Below are 27,535 nucleotides of genomic sequence, written 5' to 3'. Positions count from 1 at the left end.
GATGGTCTAAGGCCCACCAATGTATGTGGTTTTTATCTCTATAAATACAAATAATGATACAACATATGTAGGCTTTTTAGCTAAAATTATTACTGAGATTGATTTAACTTCTCACTTTAGAACTTAACATTGAAAATTTATAGAAGTGGTACTTAACATTGAAAATTTATAGAAGTGGTATTCTGAGTTTGTCTATCATAAATCATTTGGTTATTCTGTGAAAACACTTTCAATATCCTCGTTAAGTAGAGATGTTGGTTTGACAAAAATACTCTTATAAAGGTGGTCACGTGATCGTTCACATGACTATTTAACAACAATATTGACAAATTTTTCACGGAATGAGTAGTAAACAAACTCAAGAATCACATCTATCAGTTTTCATTGCCAAGGCTAAAAAGCTAAATAAGTATAAATAATTACATAGCATAGTATTTATGTTGAGGTGGCAGCCAAATTATCTTCTTCTGAAACATTTTATCTGCCACTGCCAAACCTCTCTTATCCCTTTCCCTCCAACTTCTACCCCCTGAAAACCTACAGCCAGAGTAGAGATGCAGGCCTCAATCTGCCTACAAACTTCACCACCCTCTCTATCCAGTTTCAGACCTACCCACCACAACCCTCTTCTGGGTAACTCTCTGCCTTCAAGGCCATGTTTGGCTCTCAAAAAAAGAGCCACTTTAACCACAAAAGCACTTCTGTCAGCTACCAAGGAATCAGTCCTCAGGGACTTTCATGAACGCAGAGCTCTCAAGGTAAAGCGAATCCTACTTCCCGTTGACTGTACCGTGGCATTATTATCGTGTTTTGCTTTGTTTGGTTGCTGGGGAACGTGGAGAAGCTAAAAAGAAAAATACTTTTCGGTTCTGCAATTTAATAACCATGTCTTGATATCCAAGAATTCTGATGTTACTGTGTTTTTTCAGATTATTTCAGGATTGCAGAATTTTGACAAAGAAAATGTTGCATCAGTCGTTACTGCCGCTGAGCAGGTTTGTTTCTTACTCCGTTTATAGATGAAGTTATGAACTAATGATGAACTCGCTAAACAAAAACAGATTATGTTTTTGAACCAAGGGATTTGAATATGTTAGACCACATTGATTGTGGTGTCAAATATCATCGAATTTCCGAGCAAATGTTGAACTTTTTATGTCATGTTGTCATGTGTCATTGTATCTATAGGGAGGAGCAACTCATGTGGATATAGCCTGTGACCCGGAGTTGGTGAAGCTTGCTATCGATTTAACTTCTCTTCCGGTATTTTCATATGCTTTCTAAGCGTATCGTGATCATCATTTTCCAACCGTAGGTTGCATGTATAAGGATGTCTTCCTTGTGCAGGTTTGTGTTTCTTCTGTGGATCCAGCGGCATTTCCAGCTGCGGTTGAAGCAGGAGCACTGATGGTTCGACTACAAACTAACCCCTTTCGTACCATACATTTCAGGCCAAGAATTTGATTATGTGACCTGGTTCCCTCCGAGGGACTGCTAAATCGTTTCAGAACAATATTGCTATGCGCTTTTCGGTTTGTGTTGATATGATCAATTTGATGGCTTTTGCAGGTTGAGATTGGAAACTATGACTCCTTTTACGAGATGGGAGTGGTTTTCACTTCGGAGCAGGTGGTACCACATTTGTTACCTTGCAAATTACGAAAAACATAGCGCTATAAGTGTACTAATCGGATTCTCTTGTTGTATTCTGTTGAGTTCCTTTGCAGATTTTGAATCTGACAAAGGAGACCAAGAGGATTCTTCCATCTGTGACCTTATCAGTCACTGTACCTCATACACTAAGCCTTCCAGATCAGGTCGGAATCATTGCTGAAAGTGACTATCGATGCGTGTTGGTACGATGTATTTGGTTTAACCAAGGTAGTTGAATCAATGTACAGGTCAAGCTTGCAGAGATGCTGGAGCAGGAAGGTGTTGACATCATTCAAACCGAAGGAGGAAAATGTACTAGTCCTTCGAAATCAGGTGTTCTTGGTTTGGTCGAGAAGGTAATACGAGTTAACCTACACATACCTTAACTGTTACGAGTTATCCAATCTAATCTTAGGCTCCAGACGAGCCTGAGTAGACCAAACGAGAATATAAAACAAGAACTTGGGATTGAACACATGCAACCAGTTTTATTCCAGGACACATTTGATGATAGTATTTCATGTTTTAGGCAACACCAACATTGGCAGCAGCATATTCGATATCCCGTGCTGTCAAGATTCCGGTAATGTGTTCATCCGGACTGAGTGCAGTTACAGCCCCAATGGCAATAGCAGCAGGAGCTGCTGGTGTGGTATGTAAACCATGAACCTGCTTCTGTAACATGCACATTTCATCAAAAGCTTACTTGTTGACCCTCTCAAACTCAACGCGAATCTCACTTTAACCCTCTGAAACTGAATTCGTGATACTTTGCGCCTGATAAGCGTACTTCCCGTCTCACTTTGCCCTGCCGTCCAAATCCGTCAACACTGAAGTATGTTGTCTAGCTATTTTTGTGTGGTTAACTTACTGGTTGTTTCATCATTTTCGGATGTAGGGCATCGGCTCAGCCGTGAACAAGCTCAATGATGTGGTTGCAATGATTGCAGAAGTGAGGAGTATTTCCAATTCATTAGGAGCTTCAGCTGGTAGGCTCACTGCAGCTGAAGAACAAGTTTTGAAACTGTAATCCAGTAATCATATAGCGCAGCAATATACATACATTGTTGGCAACAATATCCAAATAAATAAGAGCAGCAGTTTTCTTTCAGATTTCTGGGTCTTGTTTTCCTTGGCAGCATAAACTGAACTTCACAGAACAAGAACGATTTGGACCCGAGCATCGGGTGCAAGAACATTTTTTGTTCAACCAGATTGCCCTCGACGAATCTTATTCTGCGCAAGAATTGAAAGAAGTTCTCGCCAACTACACTAACAAATCAACAGAAAGAGAGGAAAAGAAGTTATATATTCTCGAAAACTGTTAGGAATCAAGAACATGACGCGACAATGAGTGTATTCGATACAATTGCCCGGTGACAGCTAAAACTAGAAGTTCCTAGTAAGGTTTAGACTTGTCATCTTCCACTAAATAAAGTACATACCCAATTCACCACTAAATTCGAATTGTGAACAGATATGGACAAGAATGATACAGGCATAGACAGTTTTACAAAAGACACATGACCAGGACCTATGACTTGCATACAACTAGAGTACTTCCACCATACGGAAACATGATTTCTTAGACAGACCAATCTTCCTCTTCCTCATCCTCGGTTTCTTCATCCTCGCCACTTTCCTGCAAATGTTCGAAATCTGCTTAGTAAATTGCAATTCAGCACCACTCGGCATTGCTTGTAAGATAAGGTTCTGCTTATTAACTATAAAGATCATTCAAAGCATGTTTACCTTTCTTTGTGCATATTCTGCCATGGCCTTCTCAAACTCAGCTCGTTTCTCCGTGGCTATATCATAATACTGAACCTTTTCCTAATATAAGAAGAAAGAGAGAGTAAAGAACGAAGAACAAAATTCTATAAGCTATTTTTGGCCAAATCACCATTGTTAGGGAAACTAGTAAACAGTCAAAAAGCTAAAATATTATTTGAAGCTTCATGCCACTAGATGATCAACAAGTAAGATAGTCCAAATGGTGAGAACCACGCACAGTCATTAGGAAAGAACCGTTGCATGATTCAGCCAGTATCACTTAGCTGTAAATCTCACGAACCCAAGGCGGGTCAGTATTTAAGCGAGATGAGATCCACTATAGTAATTAGCTTAAGTAAAAAAAGACAACTGCATACACATCAAACAAGTCCATACTGGTAAATGGGTCATATATTTTAACCAAAACTATAGGTCAGAACATTAGGTTAAATAGAACCCACGATTTGAAAGTCATACTTCATCCGGTCGTCAATACAGAATTTTAGAGAAAGTAAAGCAAAAATATAATGAAAACATAAAAGGCCAACTAAAGTATAAAGAGACCACAAACCTCATATGTCATTGTTTTCCACTTCTCTCCACACACCTTTCCAATCTGAATCAGAAAGTATATTCATATACAAGAGAACTGATGATATGAGCAACAATGAAAAACATGCAAAAAGTTAAACGGATTACCGTATCATAAACTTACTTCGCGCATTTGCTTGATACCTGGATTTTGCTCTTGAAGTTCCTTACGATAATCCTCCCTTAAACACAAGAAAAACCAGTTTAACTCAGCAAAACCTCAAGATGTTTATGGTTGGTTCTTCATATATGAGAAAGGTGCTCAGAGTGAGCTTGATAAATAGCGTTCTCATTGAGGCATACATTATAATTAATCACAAAAAAAATAAAGAACAACAAAGAACCAGCTTTGGTTAATCTGACCTTACACTGACAAAATAACTGTAGTGAGAAGTAAGGGAAATTCAATTTGAAAACGAAGAAACCGTGGATTTATTTTTTCAGATTGAAGTACCAATGAAAATAAAACAAAGAATACTGAACAAGAATGAGGGGACTAATACTTAGAAAACTTCACCGAAAATTTTCTATGGAAAGTTACAACTATTGAATTTCAGAAATTGACTGAAACCTTGTAGATTTGATAAATAACTTAATATCAATTTTCATCATCAGTCGTGATTATGGTTCTGGTTCTTAGTATTCATATTATGGATAGTTGAGAGATCTTCAGTTTCTATATCTTTCGTTATTAGAGGGGGCAAATTCCAAATTTGAGGCCATGGGGTGATTGAGGTTGGTCAGTCTCATTATCTGGATACTCAATTTCAGCAATCCAAAAGGATGACGTGTTCTTGCAGGACTAAGACAATCAAACAACAAAATCATTGAGCAAGTTGGAAATTTAATCAGTTACAGCAAGTTGACAATCAAACATGTGTAATAAACATAAATGAAAAGCTAAACAGGAACGAAAAGAGGTACATACAGGAAATAGAAGAAAGCAGTTGGCGGTTTCTTGGGTATCTTGGAATCAACTTTTGCACTTTTCTTCTTCTGCTTGGTTTTGGACTTCTTTACTGAAACGATTCTCTTTCCCTCCGCGTTTACACTGCTTAACCTTGTTGACCTCCTTGTCCCCTCACTTTGTTGGACCTTCAACACCATTTCCCTAAAAAGATTGAAGAATTTCTTTCAACGACCACCGATGCCTCGGCCGGGAATAAAAGGAATGAAACAAACAATTCAACCGTCAATGTCACACCATCAAAAGCACAACAGACCTAAAAACCCTCCATCGAGTCCAGCCTCTCACGATCACTAAACATTTTCTTGAAAGTGAAACTCAGAGCCACACAAGTTACACAACTCATAACCCTGAAAAGCTCCTTCCCTTCCTAGTTCTTCTATTTCCTCTTTTTCTTTTCTATCACCCAATTCCTCAGCAAGCAGCCTGAGAGTAAGTATACACTGTATACGCTAAGCATTGCTCGAAATTCAAAAGGGTACAAAGCTAAAGAATAACCGAACGAAATTAGAAGTAATAAAATCACCAATTTCCAATTTCTCAAATTTAAACTAACAGAACAAACCCCACCACCCAACTGAGCTTAACCTAGCTTCTTGTCCAAGACTCCAAGTACGGAGTTCCCCACATTCTTCAACACAAAACAACACAACCCAATTAACCAAATAGCAGAAAGTAACGATCTTTGCTTTCTTTTTCCATTTTATTTTATTCTATCATTTCATGGGTTTTTTCAAAAACCCAACAAAAATTCAGAAAGCATTGAACGAACAGCGATGAACATGTGGTGAGAAAAGAGATAAAGTAGAGGAAAATTACCCAGTTGAAGCTTTTGTGGCGGAGGAAGAAGACGAGGGAGACTGCTGGGAGTTGCTAGTTTTCTTTGCCATGTTTCTTCGCTTCGGGGCTTTTGGCGTCGGTCGTGGAATCGGGTCGGGTGAGTGGGTTGGTGTGGGAAGTGGGCAGGCACAGTGACGACTGATGATTAGACCGTGGCGAGCACTCTGAGAGGACGACGACGTTTTGGCGGGGTACGGTGGTTGATGTGACGGCTTAACGAGTGATAGTCTCACCAGGAAGTTGGGCTGTGTGGTTTAATCAGGCCCAAGGTAACTAGGCTGGGCCCAATTTCTACCGTCAAACATTAAAATCACAATAAAACAAAAATTAGAAATCACTGAAACGGAGCATTTTTTAAATAAACGATATTATAAGGGGGAATGGTGGATTTAGTCTCATAATTGGTTAGCATTAATGTGGTTACGTCTTTAGCGATAATCGAACTTAATACATTTCACTTACAAGTGAAGAGGAATCCTACCAAACCGTAATACCCAATGGCATAAATATTTCAATTTAATCATGTCTGTTTCAATTTTTCGCACAACAATTTATGATAGCTTAAAATTCAAAACTCATTGGACGATAATTATATATAAACTGGAAAAGGATTTTGTTTTTCTGTCTTTGATTTTGTAGGTAAAATCAAAACTTAACTTGTTTTGTAAATTATTTGGTTGACGGCAACAAACAATACAAGCCAATTTCTTCTTAATCATATGTGAACACAAATAATACTAAAATAAATACTTAGGTTTAGGAATCGGATTGACTTAATTTTAACACAATATCCCTGTTATGAAAAACTAAAAATAATATCCATGAAATAAAAACAGTCTTCTAATATAATCTCATAAAATACCAATTATCTTGAAGAACTTTGTATGTATGCCTTCTTTTTTACATATTTATGATCAACGATCAATTTGTTGGATACATTTGATTGATTAAACGATCTTCAATTGAATGATTTTATTTTTATCAGAATAATCTTCAAATTCATGATGTTCGACTTTATTTAATTAAGATATTTTATTCACAAATGAAAAAAAGTAATATTATTCTTACCATAATTTTATATCACATTTTTTTACCATCTTAGGTGGCAAATGAGTTGGATAAGCTATATCATTTAATTTCAATTTTCTTATTAATTAAAACACTTAAATAAGGAAAATTGCACACTTCAAAATCTCCCTCTGATGTTAGTAACTTAATTGGGTATGAACCTTAATCCGATAGACAAATTTGATTATGACTCATAATTCACATGAAAGCTACTAGGCATTACTAAATGAAATAATTAGGTGAAATCATTCTTTTAAACCACAAAAAAAAATGTATGAAAAGAAAACAAAAAAAATCACGAGATGAACAACTACGGAGTACCAATGAAGATTGGAGATAGAAATACTTGTAGGGGAATGAGGATTGGGGCTACGGGGCATGAGGTTGGAGATAGAAATCAATGGTGATTGTGATATACAAGTAAATTCTATAAAGCTTGACCATAATCATGGAAATCAACATAAATCAATAAAAAAACTGGCGTGAAAAAGAAAAGGAAAGGAAGAAGAAGCATAAGGGATAGGGAAAGGAAGAACAAGACTCTCGTACACGACAATCATCATTTAATTAGCAATTTTTTTATTAATTATTGATTAACAGTTTGAAATTAAATGCTAATTCATTTAGATGATGTGGTTATCTATATCAGATACCACCTAAAATGATATACAATTGTGGAACAAAATATGGTAAGAATAACATTATTGATGAAAAAATACGTGACAATGTGAGGATGCTAGCATTATCCATGTACAGGGAAATGGATCATCTCCATATCCCTTCCTTCTAATCCACCAAATAAGGGGATATGTACCATTGAAATTTTATTCAACAACTACAGAGAGGTCCATTTTAAAAATTATAATAATTTCAGCCGTTGGATCAAATTTTAACCGTACGGATATAATGATTTGATGGATTAGGAGAAAATAAATCGGAGAGGTACAGTTACCAAAGTGGCAAAGAGTCAAGATCTCTGTTGAAGTTTGACAACAAAATAAATGAAAAAAATAAAATAGAAAGAAAATCTCAGTTGTTGAAGGCTTGAAGCTGCAGCTATTCATCTCCTACGCACAGTGACGTGGCATCACATAGATAATAGAGGCAGCTCAAAAGTTGAATCCAAACCAAAATTCTCCTCCAAGTAACTCACATCGTTGGCGTCGCCACCCACTCTCTCTCTTTCTCTCTAAGCACTCACTTTCTCTCTCTCATCGCCATGCAGTCCCTCCAATCCTCCACTCTCCGGCCCGCTCCGCTCGACCCGATTCGGAAACGGACCCCCCATTTCCCTAATGTCACTACCAGAACAGCCAACTCCTCCAGGCGAATCTCATTCATATCCGCCTCCTCCGTCCCCGCCGTGTCCGCCCCTAAGCGCGAGATGGACCCGAAGAAGCGGGTTGTCATCACCGGAATGGGCCTCGTCTCCGTCTTCGGCAACGACGTCAATACTTACTACGACAAGCTCCTCGCCGGAGAGAGCGGTGTGGGTCCAATTGACCGGTTTGATGCGTCCAAGTTTCCGACCCGGTTCGGGGGCCAGATCCGCGGGTTCTCATCGGAGGGATACATTGATGGGAAGAACGATCGACGGCTGGACGATTGCCTTCGGTACTCGATTGTTGCTGGGAAGAAGGCTCTCGAGGATGCTGATCTTGGCGCCGATCAGCGCTCAAAGGTCATTGCTTTCTTTCATTTGCACGTGTTTAATGGTTTCTGTATATTAATTAGCTTAATGGGGTTTTGCAAAATGTGTTAATCTGCTGATTTGGTTCTTTCTGAGATAGGTAAGCGCTCCAAGGTCATTGCTTTTTTTTATTATTTGCATGTGTTTAATTGTTCAATTATGCTCATTAGCTTGAGGGGCTTTCGGTAGAATGTGTAACGATAAGTGCTCCTAGGTCATTGCTTTCTTTGATTTGAAAGCATTTGTTTAATTATGCTCGTTAGCTTGATGGGTTTTTAACAGAATGTGCTAATTTGCCGATTTGAACAATTTGGTTATTTCTGGGATTGATTTGATGTAGTTTTGTGCGTAAGAGTAATGGGTTCTGTTAGAAACTATGGATCTGGGATTTCATGGTTTGCTTATTTCGGGACATGCATGGAAGAATCGTTAACATGTGCGGAGTATATAATTTGATTTGGTTGTGTTTAAACACATGCAGTGCAGAAATGTTTGTTGGATTTGTTTTTCTGTGTTCTGAGTAGTGTAAATGAGTATCTAAAATAGTTGGTTTTGCTTCACTTACAGCTTGATAAATCGCGGACTGGGGTGCTTGTTGGATCTGGAATGGGTGGTCTTACCGTCTTTTCTGATGGTGTTCATGCACTGATAGAGAAAGGTCACAGGAAAATTACCCCCTTTTTCATTCCTTATGCTATTACAAACATGGGGTCTGCGTTGCTCGCTATTGATCTGGGTTTTATGGGACCCAATTATTCCATTTCAACTGCTTGTGCTACTTCAAATTATTGCTTCTATGCTGCTGCAAATCACATTCGTCGGGGTGAAGCTGATTTGATGATTGCTGGCGGAACCGAAGCTGCCATAATTCCTGTTGGGGTGGGAGGGTTTGTTGCATGCAGGGCCTTGTCTCAGAGAAATGATGATCCAAAAACGGCTTCCAGGCCATGGGACAGAGATAGAGATGGCTTTGTTATGGGCGAAGGTGCTGGTGTATTGGTAAGCCTGCGTTGATTTTAATTTTGAAACAAAATGGTCATGTAATCTAATTTTTAGTAGACAGAATGCTACAAAATTCTATCTCAGCTAATCATGAATTCACGATGACTGAAGTGTTGAATGTATACACTGCAGTTGACCCAGTTTTGGTCTTATGATTTTAATCATAACATAAGAAGGGTATTTGTTTTGACAGGTAATGGAGAGCTTGGAACATGCAACAAAACGAGGTGCTACAATTATTGCCGAGTACTTGGGAGGTGGTATTAACTGTGATGCGTATCATATGACTGATCCAAGAGCTGATGGGCTTGGTGTATCTACATGCATACAGAGATGCCTTGAAGATGCTGGTGTGTCACCTGAGGAGGTATTCTCTCTTTTCCGTAAACCTTTCTTGTGTTATATAGTGATTGTTCCTCATCATCATTTAGTGAACTCCCTCACTTTATCAGGTTAACTACATCAATGCGCATGCAACTTCTACCCTTGCTGGTGACCTTGCCGAGATAAATGCTATAAAGAAGGTGTTCACGAACACTAAAGATATCAAGATCAATGCAACTAAGGCAATCTCTCTTCTCTGATCCTCTGTCTCTATAATTCATATGATGTTTCTTTCCTGACTACGTTTTTCTTGCCTTTACTTTGTTTCAGTCTATGATAGGCCACTGTCTTGGTGCTTCTGGGGGTTTGGAAGCTATTGCTGTCATTAAAGCCATAACAACTGGATGGCTGCATCCTTCCATAAACCAATTTGTATGTTATTGTTGCTATGATTTTGGACTTGGTTTCTACAGCATAGCGGTAGTTTGATCTCTCGTATTTGAAACATTATAGTAATGGTTTCCGATGTGTGGCATGTCCTTTATGAAACAGAACCCAGAGCCTTCAGTGGAGTTTGACACTGTTCCCAATGTAAAGCAGCAGCATGAAGTGAATGTTGGTAAGAAGGCCAAACCTTGAAACTCCCAGTGCCTTTACATTTCCAATTGCTCAAATACCGTTCAAATAAACTTTCGTGTGTTTTTTCAGCCATATCGAATTCATTTGGATTTGGTGGACATAACTCTGTCGTCGCCTTCTCTGCGTTCAAGCCCTGATCATCCGACTTGCGTTCAAGTTTTGTAGTACATCAACGATGCTTAGAGGAGATCATAATTTATTTCGGAGGCAAGCTTCATCAGTTTACATTTGAGTCCATCTGTAGTTTTGTAATGATTCAGAAATGTTCTTTTTTTATGGACGCAAGTCGTTTTTAGATACCTGGTTCTGTGAGGAAAACTAGAATGTTATATTTTTTTATCTTTCTTCAAATTATCTGATGGTTAGTAAGAAGTGTGACTAATATAGATAGAGGCAACGCAGACGTGGGTGTAGCCAAGTTTCGCCCAATTTGCTAGAGCAGTGTGCTCTCCCCTACGCATCTAAATTTGAAATTCGAATTGTCCTCCCGTTACCATATCATGAAGACTTATGCGTGGATTTGCCTCTCTGCATATTTTGTATTAGCAGCTTGTGTAACCTTCAAGTTGGATGACGACAATTAGGAGGGGTGAGGTTTGTGTTTGTCAAGAGGAATGAAAATGCCGCTGCTTATGCTGTAGCCTCATATGTTACCTTGCGAAGGTGCTTTCTGTTAAGATGCTCTTGGTCTGAAGTTTTTATTTAATATTCTTGTTGAAGATGTAGACGTTTATATTATAATTTAATCAAAATTATCATTTGACCAAAAAATAAAACTTCTAGAACTCAGAAGCTTTTGAATAATCTTTTTCATTCCTCGAAGTTGGGTTGTGTGAATGATTTGTGCATCACCTGTATTGACGACGTATTCCTGTCATATTAATAGTGAAATGTTGATACATTTTTTATATTAATATATGATCATTACACTATCCATCCGAATCATGCGCACGATGAGAAATTTTTTAATGCGTCTGAAACATAGGATGATACATCATGTGTTTCTATACAAGTAGTGAGATTCATTTGTTGAAAAGTTAACAGCATACAAAATAAAAATTTTCATCAATTATATAATAACACATAATATACCACTTATATTACGGGTATAAGAAAAAATTTCCCGTGCACAAAGAATGAGGAAACTCTTATTCCATTACGTATGGAAAGAGAAATATAATGACCATATAATTAATAGTCAGGTAAAATTGAAAAAATATTTCAGAAGAAAAAAAAAGGGGAAGCGACAGCGTGGCATGGGATGATGATATTGGCGCCAAAGGAAGGGTAAAGCTCCATCATTTTCCCGCCAAAATAAATAGCCCTAGACTGAGAAAAGGGGATTCGATAGCACTGAGCAGTCGCTCGCCATCTCAAACTCTCAATCGCCGTCGTCGCCGATCTTCTCTTCTCTTCTCTGCAGAACTCGAGCGCGAAGCGAAATGGACATCAGCGAAGAAGTTAGGGCAAATCACCGCCGAGAGCTCCTTGCTTTCTTGGAAGATGGCGTATGTCCTCCTCCTCCTCCTCCTCCTCATCCTCATCCTCTCTCTCTCTTTCTCCAACTCTCTTGCTTTCTCTCTCTAACTAGTTAAAGTATTGCACAGATATACATGGACGAAATCAAGGCCGTCCTCAACCACAACCGCCGTCGCCTCATCGTCGACATCTCCGATCTCCACTCCTACGGCGAAATTGGCTCCAGGTTCATTCAATTTTCTCACCAACCAAACTCCTCACAGCTAGCTTTGCTCAACTTCTACTATCGCCAAATTGATTTCAGAAGAATCCTAGTGTAATTTTGCCTTCGGTTTTCAATTTTCAGGATTCTGAGAAATCCAAGTGATTATATGCAATCCTTCAACGACGCGGCCACTGAAATCGCCAACAGGATCGACCCGAGGTACCTGAAGCAAGGAGAACAACTTCTGGTGGGGTTTGAAGGTGCTTTCGTCTCGCGCCGTGTCACGCCGAGAGATCTGCTCTCCGAGTACATTGGTTCCATGGTTTGCGTCCAGGGCATTGTCACCAAATGTACCTTCTTCCTCCCCTGCCCTCTACTTTTGCTTTCATTTCATGCTCGATTTACGTCTCGGAAATGGCCATTCTTGATTAAAATTTGAGGAAAAACGTAAATAAAAGAAACAATTTTATGGGGAATTCAAGGTTAGTGGTGTTGATTTAGACTAGAAAATCATAAACCCTAAGATTCTTCGTTTGCTTAGCTTTCAGTTCAGCTAGTGAAACATATCAATATGTTTTTGTTGGGAATGTTGGCTATGGGTGAGTCTAACCTGGTAACTAACTCATTTGTAGGTTCTCTTGTGAGGCCAAAAGTTGTTAAGAGTGTTCACTTCTGCCCTAGTACCGGAAACTTCACCTCTCGAGAATACCGAGACATTACATCCAATATGGGTTTGCCTACGGGAGCAGTTTATCCTACTAGGGTAATCTCAAGTTTTCGCTTTAATTGTATCTTATTTTATCGTTGGAGAAGGGACTTTTTATGAAAATATATTGCCACAGGACGAAAATGGTAACTTATTGGTGACTGAGTATGGACTATGCAAATACAAAGATCATCAAACTTTATCTATGCAAGAAGTTCCTGAGAACTCTGCTCCTGGTCAGCTTCCGCGGACAGTGGATGTCATAGTTGAGGATGACCTCGTTGATTCATGCAAACCAGGAGACCGTGTGGCGATTGTAGGGATTTACAAAGCTCTTCCTGGTAAAAGCAAGGGAAGCGTGAATGGAGTATTCAGGTAGCTTCAACCACGAGGAGTGCAAAAGTTCTTATCTTGTTTAAACAATAATGTATTCTAGTTTAATACTTAGACTTAATGGCCTTGTTTGTGTAGGACTGTTCTCATAGCGAACAGCGTTTCGCTGCTCAACAAAGAAGCAAATGCACCAATTTACAGTCCTGATGACATAAAGAACATAAAAAAGATAGCAGAAAGAAGTGATACATTTGACCTGCTTGGGAATTCAATTGCACCCTCTATTTATGGACATTCATGGATAAAGAAAGCAGTAATATTGCTAATGCTTGGTGGAATGGAAAAGAACTTAAGGAATGGTACTCACTTACGAGGGTAAGTTATGATTCAAAATTTTCCGGGGATTTTACCATCCTAATAATGCTTATCTATCTAGTCCCTTCTTTTCTAAGGCCCTGCCTAAGTGTTCCTCTAGACAAAATTGAATCTTGATCACAAATGTCTTTTCTTTTCTTTTAGTGACATTAACATGATGATGGTTGGTGATCCTTCTGTTGCCAAATCTCAACTTCTAAGAGCAATTATGAACATCGCTCCATTGGCAATATCAACTACAGGCCGGGGTTCTTCTGGTGTTGGTTTGACAGCTGCTGTTACTTCGGATCAAGAGACGGGTAATAACATATTCCATCTCTTGCAGTTCAACTTTTGCATTATATGATGTTATTACGAGGAAGATACAAATCTGTCTGTTATCAGGGGAGAGAAGGCTAGAAGCTGGTGCGATGGTTCTTGCTGATCGTGGTGTTGTCTGTATTGATGAATTTGACAAAATGAATGATCAAGATCGTGTTGCCATACATGAAGTTATGGAGCAGCAGACTGTAACAATTGCCAAAGCTGGTATCCATGCATCCCTCAATGCACGGTGCAGTGTGGTGGCTGCTGCAAATCCCATATATGGTTCTGTAAGTGACACAGCTAATGGTCATCAACCATTTGATAACATATTTGCAATTTGTTGTTCTGACTGTCGCGTTTTTTTTATTTAAGTAATTTAGTCAAATTTTTTTAACGCTGGTTTTTTTAATAATCATGCAGTATGATCGCTCATTGACACCAACAAAGAATATTGGACTTCCAGACTCTTTGCTCTCTCGTTTTGATTTACTGTTTATCGTATTGGATCAAATGGACCCTGACATTGACCGTCAAGTCTCAGAGCATGTGTTGCGCATGCATCGGTATCGTTCTGCAACTGGAGGTACTAAAGCAGAAATCTCCTGTTTATGTTTTATGATCTTTGAGAAGTACAAAATAAGTTTCACTAATTTATAAGTGTAGGTGAGGCAATGCTTGATGGGAGCTCGGCTTTTGGAAGAGAAGATGAAACTGATAATGACTCATCTGTGTTTGTTAAGTATAACCGAATGCTACATGGGAAAAAAACTGATAGGGGTCGAAAGCGTGATACGCTCACAATCAAGTTTCTTAAAAAGTATATTCATTATGCAAAGAATAGGATTGAGCCTGATCTGACTGATGAGGTACTGGTTCTTTATTTGATGATTTATATACTCAATAATATACGTATGTTTTCCCTCGGTCACGTCATTTGTTGCTTATCTTAGAATCTTACTTGTGCAATCTGCCATATAATATCTTTCTTGTGGAGAGCCTTTTCAGTTAGTTTATGAACTTGTCTTCCTGACCTGGTCAGTGCATTATGAATCTGTCTGATGGCTAATAACAATTTTTTTTTCCACAGGCCTCTGAACAAATTGCAACAGCGTATGCAGAACTCAGAAATGCCAGTTCAAATGCAAAGGTCAGCATTTGTCATCATTGTATATTTAGGCATGGTCAATGCAATGACTTTCTGACTATAATCTGATATCATTTTTGTTATTCAGACTGGAGGAACACTTCCAATCACCGCCAGAACATTAGAAACCATCATTCGTCTCTCAACTGCTCATGCAAAATTAAAGTTGAGCAGAAAGGTACCTTGTCAACTTTAATGATTAATAAAGTCCAAACGGGACACGTTCATTCTGCTCTTTCATTTATTTGTGGAATCAAAACTATGGTTTCTTCATCAGTTTATGTGTTCTGTGACTGTCAATTGTAACATTCATCAAACTCAAAAGTAATGATAAATCTACCTTAACAGGTTTCAAAGTCAGATGTTGACGCTGCTCTCAAAGTTTTAAATTTTGCAATTTATCACAAAGAATTGACTGACATGGAGGAGCGCGAGCAAGAAAGAGAGCGAGAATTGGAGAGGAACGGCAGAGCTAACCATCCCGCAGGTCAAGATAATGGGTCTGGCAATGGTACTGGGAATGAAGGGTAAGTGTACTTTGCAGAAACTGCCTGTATCCATAAATTGATGTTATCTGTGCTCTCAAATTCACGACAGTCATTTAACTTGTTTTCTCTTGTTTTGCCTGTGTTAGTTCAACAACTGAACCCATGGATGTCGACCCTCACACTGAATCTGCTGCTGCTGATAACTCTTCCGAAAGGTTCTGCCTAGTAGCACCAACCCAAGTTGCTCTTCTTTTTTCTAGTTTGTTTAATTCACATCTGGTTCAATTGTGTCTAATGCCAATTCAATTTCTTTATTCCTTCTGCACCAGCAGGTTAAAAGCACTTACTGATGTTTTAAATCAAGTACGTACAGTACAGCGCTCCGACAGCATATCTGTTGAGGCCTTAGAGAATGCTGTCAATGACGGAGCAAGTGTTCCTTACTCAAGTACAGAGATAACCTTCCTATTAGAGGTAAATTTTCATTAAATTCACGGAAGACATACTGGACGAGCATCTTGCAATCTCTGTACCAAAATCATTGACTTTTTAGTTCTTCCTATTATTATTTTTCGAGCTAGTATTTTTGCGGAAGGATAAGCATTAACTCACGAACTTGATTATGTTCAGGAACTCCGAAAGAGAAACATAGTGATGGTAGATGGTGGAACAGTGTTCATAATATCATGAGTTGGTAAAGGATCACCTGCAATATGTAATGCTAGGAATGTATGTTGCTGAGATGGATTTGCATCACTTCCAAGTCTTGAATTCCAGGGAGAGCAAAATTTGGCAACAGATTTGACCCGTTGCGCATCTCTGGAGGGGAATACTGATTTAACCTTCTGTGTTGGCCTCGTGTATCTTGTTGTCTGTAGTTCTTAGACCTTGAATTAAGAATCTGGTTTTTATTAATGTAATCTGTTTTTATTTGCATAATTTTTATTTTTTTAATTTTTTTATGGATGTTGGATAATCTATTGCATAATATTCATGAGCTGATGGGATACTAAACAAGTGAGGGCGATGGCCACATTAGCGCAACGAGCATTGAATAACACTACAAATCAAACACCTTACATTAGCGCAACGAAATCAAGTGGAGTGCCATCGGGAAAAAGAAGATTTTTGTGGCAGGTGCTACTGGAAGTACCGGCAGAAGAATCGTTGAGCACCTACTGGCTAAAGGTTTTCGGGTTAAAGCTGGAGTTCGAGACCTGGACAAAGCGAAAACTAGCCTTCCCCAAGACAACCCAGCTCTTGAAATCGTGAGTTTCTTCAAATATTTCAAGTGCAGGCCTCATGCTAGAAACTCAATCGGGTCTCTGCTGTTTTTGGGAATGCTTAATGTATGGGGTTTTGGATGAAAGAATGACTTGCATTTTTTTTTGTAGGTGAAAGCAGACGTGACAGAGGGTTCTGCGAAGCTAGCAGATGCGATAAGCAATGATTCAGAAGCTGTGATATGTGCCACGGGATGTCGCCCTGGATGGAATTTGTATGCTCCTTGGAAGGTCACTTGGATTCTCTATTTATGCAGTCGACCTTTATCTCCATTCTGCTTATGAAGCAAAATCTTTACGTTGCGCATACTTGGTTTTCCACTGATTTATGAACGCATAACATTAGCCGGCGTTCTGAAAGAGGTAAATTCACTGCAGGTTGATAATTTGGGCACAATCAACCTTGTAGAGGCATGCCGGAAACTTGGTGTGACTAGGTTTATCCTTGTGAGTTCCATTTTAGTCAATGGAGCAGCAATGGGCCAGATTCTCAATCCGGCTTACATCTATCTTAATGTTTTTGGACTCGCCTTGATAGCAAAGCTTCGCGCAGAACAATATGTTAGGGAGTCGGGCATAAACTATACGATAATCAGGCCTGGCGGGTTGAGAGACGAGCCTCCAACTGGAAATCTTGTGATGGAGTCAGCGGTATGTTAACATAATTTTCATCAGCCTTTATGTTCTTTCTCATTTAGTCTTGTTTCCGTACTAAAACCTTAGTCGTTGCTTCAAATTCTATGTTCTATCTCTGCTCTCTCTTGGTATAGGACACTCTTTATCAAGGCACAATCTCAAGAGATCAGGTTGCAGAAGTAGCAGTTGCGGCACTAATCCGCCCTGAAGCATCTTACAAGGTTGTAGAAATAGTTTCGCCGCCTGACGCCCCCAGCGTTCATGTGGCGAACTTTTTAGTTCAATCGCTCGCCGGTGACCTCTGATCAGTTTGGTTCCACAGAAGTTTTAGTTTAGAAGCCTTCTGATTCTGAGATTGCAGATAGCATGCTTGATCAAAATTAATGCAGATATGTTATGATGACCCTATTACTCATGTCCTTATATTTCTTAAGGCTCTCCGTAATATCTTCAATGATCAGAACGGTCTACATTTTAGCACCTCATTCAAAGATCATCCTTGCAAAAAAAATCATCCAAATCTGAACATGTTCGGTCCTCTTAAACGAGCATAAAAACCATGGTTCGTTAGATAAAATTGAAATGAAATTACGAACAATTGAATGGCTAAAAAAATGTTGATTTATTCGATTCTTTGCATCGGTAATGCTTGAATGAAAATCTTTCAACTAAACGATTTCGATCGTCAAACAACACCCTAGAAATAGAAATAGGATGAAGTTAAGGACATCCTCAACTTAAATCCTTAACTTGCACAACTAAAATTCAAATCGTCTTTATAAACATACCTAAAAAAAGAACAGACGTCCATAGCCAACTCAATAAGAAGCGAAATTTTTTATTATGATTGTAACACGATTGGTACACTATGTGTTTTTATACAAGTGATGCAAAATTTTATATTTTAAGTTATTAATTTTTTAACACACATATCTTACCATTTGTATAATGACATATAGTGTATCATCCTGTGTTTCCGTCGCAGCAGTGAAAAATATCTCCAGTAAGAAGGCAAAAGAAAAACCCCAATAAAGGGAGGAAAGGGGCCCTAGAAACACTGATGTGGAAGCTGCCCACCCAGAGTCGCACACAGCAAATGGGAAGCCAAGACAGGACAGGGTCTCGCTGTTGGTTGGACTTGGAGGACAAGAAATAAGTAGAAGTTTCAAGGGAGCAAGATAAAGCAAATGGCAACTCCTCTGCCTCTCCTTCTCAGAAACCCTCCTCACCGTCTCTGCACTCACCGCCTCCTCCCTCCTCTTTCCACCACCACCATCAAACCCTTCTCTCTGGTTTCCTTCTCCTCCTCCAACACCAGGTCCTTTCCCATCCTAAAGTCCGCTCAGGTCTCCCTCTCTCTCTCTCTCTCTCCCCAATGCCATTAATGTTAGTTTTTAACTATTAACATGTCAATCTCTGGTTTAGATGGAAGGGGGTGAAATTACAGAGGAAGTTACAGAGATAAGTTCAACTGAGACCAATGTGATTGGGAAGAAGAAAATATTTGTGGCTGGTGCCACTGGAAATACTGGTAAAAGAATTGTTGAGCAGCTGCTGGCCAAGGGTTTCTCAGTTAAAGCCGGAGTTCGGAACTTGGAGAAAGCGAAAGCTAGCCTTCCCTCAGACAACCCAGCTCTTCAAATTGTGAGTTTCTTCAGAATTTCAAGTGCTGGTATTGATTCATGCTGGGAACTCAATTGGGTTTTTCGTTTTGTGTTTTTTTTTTTGGAGAATGTTTAATTTTTTCGGGTCCTCGATGAAACGATTTCTTGCGAATGTTCAGGTGAAGGCAGATGTGACAGATGGTTCTGCTAAGTTAGCAGAAGTGATAAGTGATGATTCAGAAGCTGTGATTTGTGCCACTGGATTTAGCTACGGATGGGATGTGTTTGCTCCATGGAAGGTCACCTTGATTCTTTTATCTGTGCAATTAACATCTATTTCTATTACTTTGTGAAGCAACTTGTTGAAAAAATGTAAACTTCCCACATCAGAAACCTGGCAAACGAAAAATAGACTATATATTAACGAGTGGTTCAGCTAATTGCATCGAGGCCTTTTGTATAAAACCCTATGCCTGCTAGACTGTGCAAGTGATTGAGTTGGGGATGGTATCGGCGTTGATCAGTAGTCCATCTTTCTGTAATCTTAATACTACTTCTATCTTTGTGTAGTCCACCGTTGATTTTCGATTGGTGTTTGATTAAGTTAAATCTTTAAGTAGTTTCTTGTTTGAGTTTTACTTTAGCAAATGAGTGATGCTTCAAATTCATGCCTTTAAAATCCTGAGTTTTAGCCTTTGGCTAGTAATGTAAAGAACTATCATTATTCGAACATCGAGTGGGAAATGAATTCATACTTTTTCTTGGCTTCAGTACATAATGCAACTCGAATGGCACGAAATATTTGATGGTTCTGTATATGCACACTAGAAAGCGGCTAGCCCCGTGTTCTGCTATCTGAAATAAGATAATTTTAGTCCAGGTTGTAATGGAAAGAACATTCGTTATTCGAACATGTTTTGATGTCTGAAAATGGTTTATTTTAGTGCAGGTTGATAATTTTGGCACAGTAAACCTTGTTGAAGCATGCCGTAAACTTGGTGTGAACCGGTTTATTCTTGTGAGTTCCATCTTGGTCAATGGAGCAGCAATGGGGCAGATTCTCAACCCAGCTTACATCTTCCTCAATGTTTTTGGGCTCACCTTAATAGCAAAGCTTCAGGCAGAGAATTATATCAGGAAGTCTGGCATAAACTACACGATTATAAGGCCCGGTGGGTTGAGAAACGACCCTCCAACCGGAAATCTTGTAATGGAGCCAGAGGTAACACAATTTTTGTCACACTTTGAGAACTCTCCCCATTTAATCTTGTTAAGTACGAAAACCCGAGCTGCCTTAACGTGATGTTGCCTATGATCCCTCTTGATAGGACACTCTTTCGGAAGGCAGCATCTCTAGAGACCTGGTTGCAGAAGTGGCTGTAGAGGCATTACGGAATCCTGAAGCGTCTTACAAGGTTGTGGAGATAGTTTCGCGGCCTGATGCCCCTAAGCGTTCTTATGAGGATCTTTTCGGTTCCATCAAGCAACGGTGATCTTTCACTCACTCAGTTTCATTCCGGAACCAGATTACTATGTTGCTTTGCCTATATTTGGTTATATGAAAGAATTGAAACTAAATTATGAAGAATTCTCTTGATTTCTTGAAACCAAATTTAATTAATCATAAGAAATTGAACATCACTTCCAAAAGAAAATAAGCAAGGAAAAAAACATGATGGGGAACTTAAATGAACAAGTTTAAAACAAGAAGGCCAGCAAAGAAGCCATGGCTCCTAGTGCAGCAGCAGGAACACCTAGAGCAGCTGCGGCGCTCTCCATCGGTGCAGGTGCAGGAACACCAACATCTTCAGCAGCTCCGAGCGACGCGAAGCTCACAAGAACAATCATGCAGATGGTGAAAACCATGGCCATTTTGCACCCCTCCATATTTTCTTCTTCTTCTGATACTAATTCTCAAGTCACAAGTGGAAGAAGTGTGCTAATGCTTTTGGTTTGAGGAAAATGAGGAAGCTTAAGTGGGTTTTATAGGTAGGGGATTAAGGAGCTGAGCAAATGGGAGCTTCACACCTGTCAAATTATGTTACTTTAACCGCAAACAAAATGATTTGGGAGTGGTGTGGCCTGTGTTTAAAATTGCAAGGTTAGGAGAATATAATCTCTTTACAGGCAATTACTTGGAATATTTGAATCATTTTTAGTGGCATGCATGTGAGCTTTCGAGGTTTGTGGGCAATGTGCTGTCCACGAATTATTGAATATTGAGGTCATTGGATTGCTCTACACATTGGGCCTTTCAAAATTGAAGCTCACAATGGAAGATAGAAGTTGGACCCTTCAAATTTGAGACCCACATAATGGAGAGGAGAGAAACATAACTCATCCAGAGAAACAAGTTACGCATTTTTGTAATAGTGCGTGATTGGTTTAGAATATTATTAAAGATATTAAATTCTTTTTTAGCACAAACACAAATGCTCTCATCATGCGTCAAGCAGTGGCGGATTTAGAGCGGGAAGCATGCAAAAAAATTTTAGTTTATTCACTCAGGTATTCTTTGAATATTTAGTTAGCTTGTTGTCGTCAGCCAAACGATGTTGCGCACATATCAACAAATTTCAACAAAATGTTGAGCAATCTGATGAGTAATATCGAGAGAATTTATATCGAGCATTGTCAACCCAATACGTTATGCCTATCAAATACTTGGTAGGCATAAAAAGAACTCGTACTAAACATTAAAAATATCTTTAACCTTCACATGTATATTTTTCAAACTTCGAATAATCCTGGACCACTTCAATTTCAATGTACATCCTTTGGCGTTTATTAAACGGATAATTTTGTTTTAACGTGTCAAATATTTATTAAAAATAACGCCAATGTAACTACAAATTAATTGCAAGAGGAGTCTCTCCACTCCCTCTCTCATCTCTCTCAACTTGATTAGAAATTTAGAACAGAAATGAGTAAGGTGCCGAAATATCTGCGAGCGGTGCCGGCGGCGACGACGAAGTTCCGAGAAATAGAAGTGCTGATAATCTCGGCGCAGGACCTGAAGAACGTGAAGCACGTGACGCAAGTGAGGGCGTACGCGGTGGTGTACGTGGAGAAGGACTACCACGCGGCCAGGACGAGCGTGGACGAGCACGGCGGGACCAACCCCATGTGGAACGAGGTCGTCAAAGTGAAGTTCCGGGAAGACTTGCTGGAGAACGACGTGCTGGCAGCGCTGAACGTTGATATCTACGCGCACGGGCTCGTGAGGGAGAAGCCGGTGGGGAGCGCGCGGGTGCTGCTGTGCGACGTTTTGAAGGGCGGGGACGCACGGGAGCCGGCGGATAATCCGATACAGTGCATGACGGTGCAGGTGTGGAGGCCGTCGGGTAGGCCCCACGGGCTGCTGAACCTGTGGGTGCCGCCGACGGGGAGGTTCTTGATAAGGAGGGAGTCTTTGTCGTTTAGTGTGAGAGAGGAGGCGGAGGAGGACGAGACAGTGGTGGCGGTGAAAGGTGGCGACGAGGCATAGGTTTTGAACTTTCGATGTGTCACTTGTATAAAAGTGTATGTGACACGTAGAGCAAATGTTTATGTTTTTCGTGCATGCAATGGACTAGTACTTGTTTGGATCACTCTCACCATATTAGGGAGGTGATTAGTAAGTAAATGTGGTTTAAATAGTTTTATCTTTTCTTAGTTACGTACATTTAATTACTTTACAATTAATTACTTTCTTTGTTTTATGGAATAAATGTGGTTCAAATAACATTATTTTTTTTAAGACTCTGATTAGTAGGTTGCATGAAATTGGAAAGATGTGTTGGTGCCATTATAACATTATAACATGTGTTGGTCGTGTCATGTTTGTGTTTGTTTTCACGTATTACAATATGAATGGATGATTAAGCTATTTTTCAATGAAAGTATTTAGAAATACGTGATTCATAATAAATTTTTGACAATTAGGTTATTCTTCAATAAAAGTTTTAAGAAATACGCAATTCACAATAATTTTTAAGTTATTTTTAAAGGAAAACTAATGAAAATGATTTGAAAAATTTGAGTTTTAATGATAAAGACAAAATAAAGGGTAAAATGAATAAATGTGGTTCAAATAACATTATTATTTTTAAGACTCTAATTAGTAGGTTGTATGAAATTGGAAAGATTGTTAGAACAATGTCATCCGATGTTTGTTTTGTTCATACATTATAACATGTGTTGGTCGTGTCATGTTGTGTTTGTTTTCACATATTACAACATGAATGGATGATTAAGCTATTTTTCAATGAAAGTATTAAGAAATACGTGATTCCCAATAATTTTTTGACGATTAGGTTATTCTTCAATAAAAGTATTAAGAAATACGCAATTCACAATCATTTTAAAGTTATTTTTAAAGGAAAACTAATGAAAAGGGTTTAAAAACTTTGAGTTTTAACGATAAAGATAAAATAATGGCCAAGTTACGAAGTGATAAATCACTAGGACAAACCACAAACATCAACAAGCGACTCTGTGGCCCAATGGATAAGGCGCTGGTCTACGAAACCAGAGATTCTGGGTTCGATCCCCAGCAGAGTCGTCGTCGTCCTTTCTTTTTTTATTTTTTTGTTATTTTAAATGCAATGCATTTGAAATAAAATAAAGTAAAGAGATCTCAAAACAATATGTCAGGATGGCCGAGTGGTCTAAGGCGCCAGACTCAAGTTCTGGTCTTCGAAAGAGGGCGTGGGTTCAAATCCCACTTCTGACATTATACGACAATTATCTTCTTTTTTGTAATTTTGTTTTGTATTTATAGCTCTCTTTTTTAATCCAATTTTGCAATTTTCATGTCTAGTTCACCCTTTAAAAGTCAAAACTAGGGAATATCTTGTAATTCTTTTTATACGACAATAATTTAACGGGATTAGGCTCAGTCACATAATGAGATATTGAGAATTTAATATTGGATAGCTACACAATAGTGCTGGCGGCTTTCTCCTTACATGGTCTTCCATTTACAACAACAACAACAACAACAACAACAAGGCCTTTTCCCACTAAGTGGGGTCGGCTATATGAATCCTAGAACGCCATTGCGCTCGGTTTTGTGTCATGTCCTCCGTTATATCCAAGTACTCTAAGTCTTTTCTTAGGGTCTCTTCCAAAGTTTTCCTAGGTCTTCCTCTACCCCTTCGGCCCTGAACCTCTGTCCCGTGGTCAAATCTTCGAACCGGAGCGTCAGTAGGCCTTCTTTGCATATGTCCAAACCACCGTAACCGATTTTCTCTCCTCTTTCCTTCAATTTCGGCTACTCCTACTTTACCTCGGATATCCTCATTCCTAATCTTATCTTTTCTCGTGTGCCCACACATCCAACGAAGCATCCTCATCTCCACTACACCTACGTGTTGATGCTTCACCGTCCAACATTTTATGCCATACAACATTGCCGGCCTTATTGCCGTCCTATAAAATTTTCCTTTGGGCTTCAGTGGCCTACGACGGTCACACAACACGCCAGATGCACTCTTCCACTTCATCAATCCAGCTTGTATTCTATGGGTGAGATCTCCATCAAATTCTCCGTTCTTTTGCAAGATAGATCATAGGTAGCGAAAACGGTCGCTCTTTGGTATTTCCTGATCTCCGATCCTCACCCCTAACTCATTTTGGCCTCCGTTTGCACTGAACTTGCACTCCATATATTCTGTCTTTGATCGGCTTAGGCGAGGACCTTTAGATTCCAACACTTTTCTCCAAAGGTTAAGCTTCGCGCTTACCCCTTCCTGCGTTTCATCTATCAACACTATATCGTTTGCGAAAAACATACACCAAAGAATATCATCTTAAATATTAAGTTTGTGATCTTCGCTAGATTGCTTCGGTTATTAGTGTGGATAAGTATGTAAATGGATAGAGATAGGAAGCAAACACAAGATGTACGTGGTTCACCCAGATTGGCTACGTCCACGGAGTAAAGGAGTTCTCATTAATTGTGAAGGGTTTACACAGTATATAGGTTCAAGCTCTCCTTTAGTGAGTACAAGTGAATGATTTAGTACAAATGACATTAGGAAATATTGTGGAAGAATGATCTCGTAATCACGAAACTTTTAAGTACCGAAGTGTGGTATCGTCTTCACTTGCCTTATCTGTCTCATAGGTAGATGTGGCATCTTCTTTGGAAGTACTCTTCCTCCCTCCAGGGGTGGTATCTTTAACTGGTGGAGATGCACAAGGTAATGTATCAATTTCACTTGACGCTTACTTGTAGTTTCAGGCTTGGTCAAGCGCGATACAAACCATGTAGTAGGAGTCTCCCAAGTCGCCGAGCTAGGGGATCTGCTGAAAGAGGTGACAGACAAGGTAAGCAATCAGAGCTCCAAGCAATCAGTCTCAGATCAGAAGTTTGATTTCGAGTTCCGGCGGATTGTTATCATTCTCCTTATCTTGCAGGTAGTATGAAGGATAAAGAGAAGAAAAGGAGAAAATGTGATATGAGATACTTTTGCTTTTGAAGAAGTAACTTTCCACAGGCTTATTCTTGAACTGGGCTGGAGGGTTTTCTTGTTTCCGCTAGAGTATAAGGCCGCCTGAAGAATTTTAGGGTCAAAACAAGTCCATCAAATCTAGAGTACGTTCGACCCTGCTGATATGGGATACTTTTGCTGTTGACAAAGTAGTGGATGTATCGGCACATGTTCTGTTGCGCTTGTCTCCACATGCTTCCTTGTATCCTTCTCACTTGCCCTATTTGTTCCTCAGGCAGATGTGGTATCTTCTCGGGAAGCATAAGATGTTGAAGATGAGTACTCGAGAGCAATGGGGTTCTAGGCAGTCAGTTCCGGACTGGAAGCTTGATTCCAAGTGCTGACTGATTGCTCTCTTTCTCCTTGTCTTGCAGGTAAGAATAAGGCCAAAGGAAAAGACAGGGAAAAAGCATGATATGAGATACTCTTGCTTTTAACCCTGATGATATGAGATATTCTTGCTCTAGTGTAGCTTGTTTGCAGAGGTATTCTCGGGGGGAAAGAAAGCTGAGTATTTCGAGAGGCTTCGTTGGGAGTGCCCTCTCAGATATGAGGAAGGGTTGAGCATTTTTGCAGGTCTGCCTGTCCGTTGAGAATGGAGGTCGACATATATAGAAGTCTCCCTAACAAGGAGTAATACTATTCTTTTACCCTGCTTGGTCATAGCACGGTAGTGGGAGCTGCCAGCTTCACATGTTTTAACTCTGTCAGAGCACTTTGAAAAAGTGGTCTGTGGTATCTGGAAAGCTGATGTTACGTGTGAAGATTATAGACAAGCTTTATCCAAGGAGATCTGGCTCTCGAAGTTGAGAAAGCGGTGCCTCTTCGGTTTTCGAACAAGCAATCCTGTCGGGGATCTGTTTCTCGAGATTCGGAGAACGGTGCCTCTTCGATTTTTGAGAAAGCAATCCTGCTAGGAGTCTGGCTCTCGAGATTCGGAGAGCGGTGTCTCGTCGCTTTTTGAGAAAGTAATCATGTTGGGAGTCTGGCTCTCGAGATTCGGAGGACGGTGCCTCTTCGATCTTGAAGTAAGCAATCTTGTTGGGAGTGTTTTCTTGAATGTGAGTAAAGGTTAGGCCTGTTTGCTAGTCTACCTTGCCACGGAGCACAGAGGTTGACCCACAGGGACTTTCCAATTATCTAGCAATGGTCATGTTCCTTTACCGTTGTGGGTAATAATATGGTAGCTAGACCTTCAAAATTTATGTGTCTAAACTTTATTAGTGCTGTTTCTTTGCTATTCTTTTACCCTTCTTGGTCATAGCGATGTAATGGGAGCTGCAAGCTTCACGTGTCTAAACTTTGTCAGAGATTTTTGGCAAAGTTATATGTGGTACCTGTGAGCTGATGTTGCGTGTGGAAAGTGAACGATTGAAAAGTAACATTCACGTGCTTTCTACTTCACTAGAAATCTTCGACATAATGCCTGTAATTTCCGCAAAGTTGAGTGTGCATGTGACAGGTGCTGACAAGGCTGAAAAAGCAGGTGCCTCTTCGATTTCTGAGATCGGCCCTCGTGGTCTCTGAGCAGCCCAGCTTTTGAGAAAGCAAGCGCCTCTTCGATTTCTGCGATCGACCTTCGTGGTCTTTGAGCATCCCAGCTTTTGAGAAAGCAAAACGCCTCTTTGATTCCTGATATCGGCCCTTGTGGTCTCTGAGCAGCCCAGCTTTTGAGAAAACAAACGTCTTTTCGATTTCTGAGCAGGCGCCTCTTCGATTTCTGAAGCTCCATCGAGTAGAAGCTCCAAAGCACACTTGAATCTCCACCAGTAGAAGCTCCATTCTTGCATTTCTAAGATCTTGATTTGTCCGACCTCTTTTCTCTTCAACACCTTTGAAAATGTCTGACCCTTCCGACCGTCGTTTTGACTTGAACCTTGTAGAAGAGGCAGCCACGCCTTCTCCAGACAACATATGGCGCACATCCTTCTTATCCCCTACTGGTCCTCTTAC

General features: G+C 39.7%; 7 protein-coding genes and 2 non-coding genes across 11 annotated transcripts; 8 read left to right on the top strand and 1 right to left on the bottom strand.

Moving 5' to 3' along the window:
• Nucleotides 1-353: 353 nt before the first annotated feature.
• LOC108173472 (uncharacterized protein ycf23-like) lies at nt 354-2,764 on the top strand. The gene is made up of 9 exons (XM_017332522.3): nt 354-758; nt 930-995; nt 1,189-1,263; nt 1,348-1,410; nt 1,570-1,629; nt 1,728-1,817; nt 1,902-2,009; nt 2,183-2,305; nt 2,552-2,764. The coding sequence occupies exons 1-9, from the start codon at nt 555-557 to the stop codon at nt 2,681-2,683; spliced, it is 921 nt and encodes a 306-aa protein (XP_017188011.1). The 5' UTR covers nt 354-554; the 3' UTR covers nt 2,684-2,764.
• A 179-nt stretch (nt 2,765-2,943) lies between these two features.
• On the bottom strand, nt 2,944-6,023 carry LOC103434987 (high mobility group B protein 14-like). 2 transcript variants are annotated; one of them, XM_008373370.4, is made up of 7 exons: nt 5,804-5,990; nt 5,241-5,410; nt 4,946-5,128; nt 4,142-4,199; nt 3,998-4,042; nt 3,406-3,486; nt 2,944-3,295 (listed from the first exon to the last, which is right to left on the bottom strand). In XM_008373370.4, the coding sequence occupies exons 3-7, from the start codon at nt 5,122-5,124 to the stop codon at nt 3,239-3,241; spliced, it is 420 nt and encodes a 139-aa protein (XP_008371592.1). In that variant the 5' UTR covers nt 5,125-5,128; nt 5,241-5,410; nt 5,804-5,990; the 3' UTR covers nt 2,944-3,238. The 2 variants fall into 2 exon arrangements, with proteins under 2 accessions (XP_008371592.1, XP_008371591.1); XM_008373369.4 differs by lacking the exon at nt 5,241-5,410 and having other exon boundaries at nt 5,804-6,023.
• A 1,868-nt stretch (nt 6,024-7,891) lies between these two features.
• Nucleotides 7,892-11,187, top strand: LOC103434985 (3-oxoacyl-[acyl-carrier-protein] synthase I, chloroplastic-like). Its single transcript, XM_008373368.4, has 7 exons — nt 7,892-8,573; nt 9,150-9,581; nt 9,778-9,951; nt 10,037-10,150; nt 10,239-10,340; nt 10,461-10,527; nt 10,617-11,187. Exons 1-7 carry the CDS (start codon nt 8,112-8,114, stop codon nt 10,682-10,684), a joined length of 1,419 nt encoding a protein of 472 aa, XP_008371590.2. The 5' UTR covers nt 7,892-8,111; the 3' UTR covers nt 10,685-11,187.
• A 657-nt stretch (nt 11,188-11,844) lies between these two features.
• On the top strand, nt 11,845-16,522 carry LOC103434984 (DNA replication licensing factor MCM3). Of its 2 annotated transcripts, none has more exons than XM_008373367.4 (16): nt 11,845-12,055; nt 12,155-12,252; nt 12,373-12,581; nt 12,864-12,994; nt 13,074-13,312; nt 13,409-13,645; nt 13,790-13,944; nt 14,030-14,238; nt 14,372-14,534; nt 14,615-14,817; nt 15,039-15,098; nt 15,184-15,273; nt 15,444-15,622; nt 15,730-15,798; nt 15,916-16,057; nt 16,214-16,522. In XM_008373367.4, the coding sequence occupies exons 1-16, from the start codon at nt 11,990-11,992 to the stop codon at nt 16,271-16,273; spliced, it is 2,310 nt and encodes a 769-aa protein (XP_008371589.2). In that variant the 5' UTR covers nt 11,845-11,989; the 3' UTR covers nt 16,274-16,522. The 2 variants fall into 2 exon arrangements, with proteins under 2 accessions (XP_008371589.2, XP_028958919.1); XM_029103086.2 differs by having other exon boundaries at nt 15,913-16,057.
• Nucleotides 16,311-17,987, top strand: LOC103434983 (uncharacterized protein At2g34460, chloroplastic-like). The gene is made up of 5 exons (XM_029103575.1): nt 16,311-16,346; nt 16,669-16,851; nt 16,978-17,097; nt 17,245-17,517; nt 17,637-17,987. The coding sequence occupies exons 1-5, from the start codon at nt 16,311-16,313 to the stop codon at nt 17,805-17,807; spliced, it is 783 nt and encodes a 260-aa protein (XP_028959408.1). The 3' UTR covers nt 17,808-17,987.
• A 579-nt stretch (nt 17,988-18,566) lies between these two features.
• LOC114825007 (uncharacterized protein At2g34460, chloroplastic-like) lies at nt 18,567-20,694 on the top strand. Its single transcript, XM_029103085.2, has 5 exons — nt 18,567-18,848; nt 18,928-19,146; nt 19,286-19,405; nt 20,056-20,328; nt 20,435-20,694. The coding sequence occupies exons 1-5, from the start codon at nt 18,690-18,692 to the stop codon at nt 20,597-20,599; spliced, it is 936 nt and encodes a 311-aa protein (XP_028958918.1). The 5' UTR covers nt 18,567-18,689; the 3' UTR covers nt 20,600-20,694.
• A 1,335-nt stretch (nt 20,695-22,029) lies between these two features.
• Nucleotides 22,030-22,593, top strand: LOC114825265 (protein SRC2-like). Its single transcript, XM_029103676.2, has one exon. It carries the CDS (start codon nt 22,030-22,032, stop codon nt 22,591-22,593), a length of 564 nt encoding a protein of 187 aa, XP_028959509.1.
• A 983-nt stretch (nt 22,594-23,576) lies between these two features.
• On the top strand, nt 23,577-23,649 carry TRNAR-ACG (transfer RNA arginine (anticodon ACG)). Its single transcript has one exon. It is a non-coding gene; the product is annotated as a tRNA-Arg (tRNA).
• Nucleotides 23,650-23,736: 87 nt separating this feature from the next.
• TRNAL-CAA (transfer RNA leucine (anticodon CAA)) lies at nt 23,737-23,820 on the top strand. Its single transcript has one exon. It is a non-coding gene; the product is annotated as a tRNA-Leu (tRNA).
• Nucleotides 23,821-27,535: the final 3,715 nt, after the last annotated feature.

Source organism: Malus domestica, chromosome 05 (genome assembly GCF_042453785.1).
Source record: "Malus domestica chromosome 05, GDT2T_hap1".
Classification (NCBI taxonomy): domain Eukaryota; kingdom Viridiplantae; phylum Streptophyta; class Magnoliopsida; order Rosales; family Rosaceae; genus Malus; species Malus domestica.
The sequence above is the reverse complement of the archived record's forward strand: the minus strand, read 5'-3'. Positions and strand labels throughout refer to the sequence as shown.